At 39.6% G+C, this 8,979-nt stretch overlaps 1 protein-coding gene across 1 annotated transcript; it reads left to right on the top strand.

The window, feature by feature from the left end:
* Window positions 1-3,575: 3,575 nt before the first annotated feature.
* LOC110299048 (olfactory receptor 56A4-like) lies at window positions 3,576-4,535 on the top strand. The gene has a single exon (XM_021168636.1). It carries the CDS (start codon window positions 3,576-3,578, stop codon window positions 4,533-4,535), a length of 960 nt encoding a protein of 319 aa, XP_021024295.1.
* Window positions 4,536-8,979: the final 4,444 nt, after the last annotated feature.

Below are 8,979 nucleotides of genomic sequence, written 5' to 3'. Positions count from 1 at the left end.
CCATGGCCAAGAAGTGGGAGTGGGTGGGTAGGAGAGTCGGGGGGAGGGTATGGGGGACTCTTGGGATAGCACTGGAAATGTAAATGAAGAAAATACCTAATAAAAAATAAAGACAATAAAAAAGGAAAGAATTGTCTTCCACTATTGTTCTTTATTTATTTTTTTGACAGGTCGTCTCATTAAACTGGACCTCACCATTTTGGCTATATCAACTGAGGAGTAAGCCCCCAGCACCCACCTGTCTCCAACCTGCTAGAGCTGGGATTACATATCACACCCCAGACTTGGCTCTTAGATGGGTGTTGGGAATTTGAATTTGGGTCCTGGTGCTTGTTTAGCAAACACTTTACCCACTGAACCCTCTCCTCAGCTCCAATTGAGTATATTTTAAGTTTTGAACAATTTTTAGTTTAAAGGTGTTCATTGCTATGCGACTCCATAAAAAATCAAGAAGTTCCTGCATTGCACCCCTGCTTCAACATGTTTTCCAAGAGTATTCTTCACCTTGAAGTAGTTAAGTTCTCCTGTCTGGAAATATCTGCTTTCAAATCTATCTATCTAATCTATCATCTATCTATCTATCTATCTATCTATCTATCTATCTATCTATCTATCTATCTATCTGATCTGTTTAAATTTCCCTACATAATTTTATTTTACTTAACTTTCTTTGCTTCCCTAGCATTGCTTCCATACTGTGTTTGTCTTCTATGCTTTCTTACCCAACTCCATGAGGGAAAAGCTGTATGCTCCCAGTTCAGATAGTCTAAGTGGTTTTAGCCCCCATGGGCAGTGAGAAGAGAAGGGATGGAGTGGAGCTTAGGGCATGAAAATTCCCTTCAGCATCTTTGCAAGGCTGGTCTAAATAGTGCAACCAACTGTCATAATCAGCATTTGTGGGAGTTGCTCTGGGAGCTGCTGATATTGGCTTAGAATCACGAATATTTGAGGAAGAGATGATGGTGTGGGTGGTGACATGGGTGTCTAATGCAGGCAGGAAGAAGAACTCCTTCCAGTAGGATTACTGCAAGCCTGACATTAAAATTTTAGGTTCTACCCCTACTTTCTGTTGGATCCTCCATTTCCCAGGCGTGAATTGTACACTACTCATTTAAAAAACAGATATCATCAGGTTAAAGATTCTTGAATTATAACTATACTTTCATCATTGTCTATATGAGCCAGAAACTAGGAAATTCTCAGTAGATATATTTTAATACCTACAATTCAGCCTCCATGAACAGTCTGCTGCACAGGTTTCAGATGAGGGCCAGTTATCCTGGCTCCTTGGTCACCCTTCTGGGTTCTCATTCTACTTTACATGTTAGGGCTCTCTTGCCTCTTATGTTGGATCATCTCTTCGATTGCTCAAGCTACCATAATTCTTAGATGACTCTAGACAGGATATGGATGTAATTCTTTTTCCTTGTTTTATTGTTCTAGGGAAAAGAATTTCATAACCAGTTGGAAATGATAAAGATAACTTTACATAAGGACATTTATTTCTTTAAGCTGACTATCATCTAGCCAAGGTAAGTTTGTGTAGTCTGTCTTATAAGAACAGATAGATATGTTTTTACTTGGATTTGTATGTGAAGCTACATTTTTAAAATTCAGTTTCTACTTCTTTGATCTTCACTATTTTGCCTTCCTTTATTAACACTAATTAGTATTAGTTTTCAAATATTTCTGACACACAACAATAATGTACCCTGTGCCACATTTGATGATATCTTAAAAAATTGCCATTTCCCAGTAAGTGGTAACTATGTTTGTTAATAAAACATAGATCTAAATTCCCCACTTGAAACAAGGTGTAAGAGAAGAGGAGGATGTGGCTGGGTGGAGGTAACTGGGTTGCTGTTTGCTGCAGAGCTAGGCTTTGGAAGATGCCCATATAGTGAGCTGTGCTGGAACACTGAATGTTTGATTACCCCTGTCCTTCATGGGTTTCCATTCTGAAGCAATGATCAGTTCACAAAGAAATTCCTAAAGGGAAGCTATTTAGAAAAAAGAAAGCAAAACCATAATGTTGAATGGAACCACATAAAATAAGTTCCCATATACCACCTAAAAGCAACAGATGTCATTGAATTAACATCAAGATGACCTTCACATATATATCAAAATGAAAGGACAAGTGTAGAGCAGCACTGTCCCATACTGTACTCAATAGAATATGGATGCACACATGGTTTGTATTAAATTTTTGCTCTAGACTTTATGGTTCTGGGAAGCCTTTCAGGGTGATAACATAGTGGGTAAACACAGAAGAGTAAATTAGTTTCTTTCTACCTCCAAAATGCCTTTGGCTACTTATATTTCTTGCCTTTGAGAAAACACTTCTGTTCTTTCAAATGAGAGAGGGAAGGTGGCTGTAAGAGACTAACCATCAACAAGACCACTATCACTGCTGAGTTAAAAAATGCCATGTGTAGGCTTTTTCAGAGCGTTAAAAGAATAGTTTCCCTGGGGAATATCTACCAAGGCTGGGAGAATAGCCCTTTTGTGGAAACCATGTAGCACTTTTGTTTATTACATGTTTCATAAGTTAGTTATCACCTATGAGGCCCAATAATGAATGAGAAGCTGCTTAGTGACTCATGGAGAATTCATGGGAGTCAGTTGATTGTATCCAAAAACTACTGACTCTTAAAACCTCATGTTCGCATCCCACTCACTGTCTAGTGTATTAGATGATGTTTTCATTATATGTTATCACTGAATCTAATTTTTTTGTCAAGGATATTTTTTCCTGTCCAAATGAAGGCTGTATCTCCAACAAAGTCATGAGATACATTCTGGTGATGCCCTTGGGTCTGTCTACTGATTTGCCTGTTATATTTTCTCCTGGAAGAAAAAAAAAAGACAGAAAGTCCAGTGAAGTCATAATGCCTGAGTATTAACTTTAAGGCCTGAGTATTTTGTTTCAGTGACAGAAAAATGCACAATCTAAGCAATACAGACTTAGGGCGGTGGTGGCATATACCTTTAATCCCAGCACTTGGGAGGCAGAGGCAGGTGGATTTCTGAGTTCTAGGCCAGCCTGGTCTACAAAGTGAGTTCCAGGACAGCCAGGGCTGTACAGAAAAACCCTGTTGAGAAAAAAAAAATTGATTTAGAAAAAGTAGCTTTACTTACCTATGTCTTTGATTTTTCCTCTATGAAATTAAACAATGACATTCCATTTTAAGAAGAATGTTGATATAACTTATTAATCAAATCGGGTGTAAAGAAATGAAAAGCTAAGTGGCTTTTTAACAGAATGAATGGGTACCTAGGACAATGCCAGATTACCTCTTATGATTTTCAAATTATTTATTTATTATATGTGTCCCATGTATGTCATGGCACATGTACGGAGGGCAAAGGATAACCCGTGGGAGTCAGTTCTCTTCTTCCATCATGTAGGTCCAAGGATTGAACTCAGATCGTTAGGGTTGCCAGCAAGTGTCTCTACCCACAGAGCCCTCTTACTACTTTTTAACGATTATTATATGCTACTTCCTTGTGGGTATTCATAGTGAGTGGTTGATTTATCTCTCTTCTAGCCCCAAGGTTTTCTGGTGTCAGTCATGATCAGAAGGCAACACATGGAAGAACAAAGCAACACTTCCTCTATCCTGGCCCCTGACTTCCTCCTCATCTGCTTCCCCAACTACCAGACCTGGCAGCATTGGCTGTCCCTGCCCCTCAGCCTCCTCTTCCTCCTGGCCATGGGGGCCAATGCCACCCTTCTCATCACCATCAGGATGGAGGCCTCTCTGCATGAGCCCATGTACTACCTGCTCAGCCTTCTATCCCTGCTGGACATTGTGCTCTGCCTCACTGTCATACCTAAGGTCCTGGCCATCTTCTGGTTTGACAATAAATCTATCGGCTTCTCTGCCTGCTTCCTCCAGATGTTTGTCATGAACAGTTTCCTGACGATGGAGTCCTGCACCTTCATGGTCATGGCTTATGACCGCTATGTGGCCATCTGTAAGCCTCTACAGTACCCATCCATCATCACTGATCAGTTTGTGGTTAGGGCTGCCATCTTTGTAGCAACCAGAAATGGGATTCTTACTATGCCCATCCCCATACTTTCTTCCCAACTGAGATATTGTGCAAGAATTATCAGGAACTGCATCTGCACTAACATGTCTGTATCCAAACTCTCCTGTGATGACATCACTTTTAATAAACTCTACCAGTTTGTCATAGGTTGGACCCTGCTGGGTTCTGATCTCATCCTCATTGTCCTATCTTATTCTTTCATTCTGAAGGCTGTACTCAGGATCAAAGCAGAGGGAGCTGTGGCCAAAGCCCTGAGCACATGTGGTTCCCACTTCATCCTCATCCTCTTCTTCAGCACAGTCTTGCTGGTGCTAGTCATCACTAACCTGGCCAAGGAGAGGATTCCTCCGGATGTCCCCATCCTGCTCAATATCCTGCATCACCTTATCCCCCCTGCTCTGAATCCCATTGTTTATGGGGTAAGAACCAGGGAGATCAAGCAGGGAATACGGAACCTGCTTAGGAGGAGGTTGTAAGATGACAGGTTTTGGCAATCAAACACCACATACTAAGCATTATGTTTTAAAAGGCATCTTGTATGTTCCTAAGTCCCTTAAAACCTTCAGAGCATATATGTAATTTAAGGTGTTAAGTAATCATGTTGAAATGGGACCTGGCAGAGTGAAGCTGAGCTGTAAGAGATGGTAAAGTCAGCCACAGGTGAAAGAGTAAGAGCTGGAAATGATCCTTTTACTGTAGCCAAACCCTGAGGGTTTTGATCCTGGAATTATTTGGAAGTGTCTATGGCCTAATCTATATGAGACAAACTTGCTAAGTCGTAACTATATATGTCATATAATGGATAAATGTAACTTGAATAGTTTAAGAACTTTCTAGTTCCTTGTTTGTGTGCTTTACATGTCGAATCTATGGATTCTCCCTTTATGTGCCTCATCCCCGCTTCCTGCTGTGCATGACACCTCTTACTAACATTTTTATTATTTACTTTTTTAATTGAACTAAAAATTTATTTTGAAATGACATTAAAGACAAGTAAAGGATGAGTAAACATTACAAACTTGTTTGATTTTATTATCTTGCATCAAACTTAACTGTGATTTTATTTTATTTTTTCTTTTGTTGAAAAAGATTTTTTCATACAATATATTCTGACTAGTTTCCCTTCCCCCAACTACTCCCAGTTTCTTCCTCTTTCCCCATCCACCCATCCAGATCCACTCCCTTTCTGTCTTCTTTTAGAAAATAGTCGTCTAAGGAATAAGAATAAGAATAAAATAAAACAAACAAAATAAGAGAAAACAAACAACTCAAAACAGGAGAAAACCAATGCATTGAAGAAAAAGCATAAGATACATGTACAGATGCAGAGACACACATGTTTGCAAACACAGGAAGCCCCTAATAACACAAGGCAAAGGACCTCTAAGGTTAAAAAATGCCATGGCATCTACTTCTGAGCATGCAGCCTGGCCCTTAAGTGGTTTGTTTCCCTAGTGAGACTCCCTTGGAGAAAACAAATTGTTCACTTACAAGTGGTTATCACTTGGAGATAGCTTTTAGGCTGGGGCTGGGGCTGGGGCTGGGGCTGGGGCTGGGGCTGGGGCTGGGAGTGTGTGTTCACTTCTGTGCTCAGCTCTAGGATTCTCTCTGGTGAAACCTCATGCGGGCCCTGTACACACTGCTCCAGTCTCTGTGAGTTCATGTGTGCGTCAAGAGTGCCCTTTAGAAAGTTTCATTTCCTTGGAGTCCTCTCTCCTCTATGGCTCTTACACTATTTCAATCTTCTCTTCTGCAGGGGGTCCCTGGGGCTTGAGGGGAGGGATTCCATGGGCGCATTCTGTTAAGGACCCAGTGTCCTAAGGTCTCTCACTCTCAGCTCATTGTCTGGCTTTGGGTCCCTTTTTTTTTTTTTTTTTTTTTTGATCCCACCGGCTGCTGGAGGTAACTTCTCTAATGATGGCTGTGTAGTGCTCCAGGTAGGGAGACCATGTATCACCCAGGAGACTTCTTTGCATATGCAGCATGGTTCCTGCTCATACTCCTCACACTCTGCCATTTTTATTAAATAGCCGTTCTTTAGAATATGCACTTCCAGCAGCTCTTTCCTTGTGGATAATATGTTTTATAGTTTTAAGATACACACTGGTGTGTATGTTTTAAACAAAACGCTTTGTCCTTTCTTGTGCTGTTTTATTAATGCTTGACTTCATGTTGTCCTGTCTCATTTTTCCATCATATTTGAGGCACCATCTGCATCCCTCTTTTTGTCACTTGTCTTTAGACATATACATTTTTTTCTCTATGTTGAGAGCAGCTTGTCAGTCTCACATCTTCAACATTCAGGTTTGGCTAAACGCAGATTCTACTATCTGCAGTCCTGATCCTACTGCAAGTGTTAGTGACTAAATACTGCTTGATAGGCACTTCCGGGGATTAATTTATCAGCAGTTAGGCCTCTCTTTGGAGTAGTAACTGAGAAATTCCTGTGTGCTGTTTCCTGGCACTCACTTGAGAGTGACTTTTGACATGCTGATGAAGGATGACCTAACTGTCCTAAGGAAATTTGTAAAGAAATTTAACTTTCTTTAGTATTTTCTCTCACCAAAAGTAGCTTTTATCACTTTTCTCTGTTTCCTAACATCAAAGTTTGATCCTAACCAAAATATAAGATGCTTCAAACACTCTTCTACCATCCCTTCTTCCACAGTTGGGTGCTAGTTCATTTTTTTCTGAGATTATGTCCTATACTTACTGATAATCTTGCTTTAAGTGCATGCTCAGTTATCCTCTTAGAACAACATGATATGACTGTACCCACTTATAAACTTCTCCTATACTCCAGCCTCTGTTAAAGTCTACCTTCTGCACAATGCCTGCTGCCTTTATTCACCGATGGAGGCAATTTGGCCTCATAGAGTCACAGGTGTGCCCCTCTCTAAGCTCTTACATGTCACGTGAAGTGCTTTATCCATCTTCTCAACCTCACATGCTTTAGAGTAGCTGATAGAAAATGTTTTATGTGTTGTGGGCCTTTTGTTGAATAAAAGTGAATAAAACATTGCATCTCGTTTCTTATATCTTTGGATGTTCCTTAGGGAAAGATTTGTATTATTTATATGCTATATTCACAAAAAAGAGACTGAAAAATCTCCTTTAACTTAAAGTTCAATGCAGCCTCACATATCATTGAACCCAAGACTTCTTCAATTGGAAGGAGGCTGAGTTTTGTGTAAATCCTGGCATACCAATTTGGCACCTTTGATCTCAATATAAGCTCTGGTTTTTCTCATCTAAGGAAGAAAATATTTACATTTGTATTCTGTTTTGGAAGGTCCTAGAAGACTTAATTTGTGAGGTGATTCTAAACCTGAGTTCACGTAGGCAATGCACTACTAAATGCAAACACCTTGGTTCACTTTCCTTTGCTTACTGCTTCTCCAGATTCTTCAAGAACAGCTGGTCTTTATTAGCTAATATAACACAACCAGGTAACAGGTTTGGGTGCTGGCCATTCACAGCCTCTAGTACAGTTTCTCTCTTACTGGGTCTTGCTCCTTATAAAATTCCTTGCAAGGAATTTTATATCCTTTGAAGGATATAACATTATGCCTTGGAATTCTATTTAAGATCTATTAAAGTCTTAATCCTTTGGTTCCATTTTAGATGTTCATATTTGGCTCCCATTATGATTGAGATGGACTCAGCAATGTTCTTCACAAAGAAAGATTAACGTCTGTCCATGGGGAATGTAGCTCACTGGTAGAACATGTGTCTGTACAATCTGGTAGGATTTATATCCAAGAGTTGAGCCTGGTTCCACTGCATAAGGAAATAGTAATGTTTTATATCTGAAGCTAGGGAAATGATTGGGGGGGGGCAAAACACTAATGGAGCATGCATGAAGACCTGAGGTCAGACCCCCAGAACCCTTATAAAAAGCTGGCAAGCCTGAATATGCTTGTAATCCCAGTATTCTGGGCAGAGAGAGGTAGGAGGGTCCCAATCTCTTTGGTAAGTCACTCTAATGGAAATGGGTGAACTTGAGGTTCAGTGAGAGAGGCTTTGCCTCAGCAAAGGTGAACAAGTGAAAAATGAAAGACATCCTGATGTCACCCTCTAGCCTCCACATACATGTTCACAGGCAAGTACACTTGAGCACACACATGCACACACAGACACACACAGACACACAGACACACACAGACACACACGCCAATGGACAACAACCTCAAATTAGTCATTTGGAAGACAAATCTCTATTTCTTTCTTTCCTTCCTACCATTAATACCCTCCCCTCCCTTCCCCTTCATTTTGCTCTTCCCCACATATTCCTTCTTCTTTCCTCCCCTACCCTTCTTACTTGTCCCCTTTCTTGCCTTTCCCAAAGAATTACATATTCTAGGCAGCACACTGAGTTATACCCATAGAACTGCACTTATTTTTTTTAATTCTTCCCATTTGCATGTAACACTTCTTTGAGGCCACGCAGAAACACTTTCTGTGAAGGTAAAAGTCAGTGATTTTAATAATGTTCCATCCAATATCTAGAAACTTGGCATCTATCTCTACAACAGGTATATTGCTTATTCACCTTCCAAATTGTTTTCTTATCATTTTTTATGTGCTTCCTTCAATATGTTTTTAGTTCCATTAGGTCAGTATTGGTTTCATTCCCTTTTGCATATCCTACTGGGGAAATTAGATTAACAAAACTGCATCCTGGATAGATTAATAAAATGTGGAATGCAATAGAATGGGAAAGGATATATATATATATATATATATATATATACACATATATATGCACATATATACACAGATATGTATATATGTATACATATATATGTATATATACACATATATATATACACATATATGTATATATATCATATTGAATCATATCATATAATATCATATCATATGTAGGTATATGTATATATGTATATGTATGATAGAATA

The sequence above is a fragment of the Mus caroli genome, chromosome 7, assembly GCF_900094665.2.
Source record: "Mus caroli chromosome 7, CAROLI_EIJ_v1.1, whole genome shotgun sequence".
NCBI lineage: Eukaryota > Metazoa > Chordata > Mammalia > Rodentia > Muridae > Mus > Mus caroli.
Note: the sequence above shows the minus strand (reverse complement) of the source record. Positions and strands in the feature narration are given on the sequence as shown.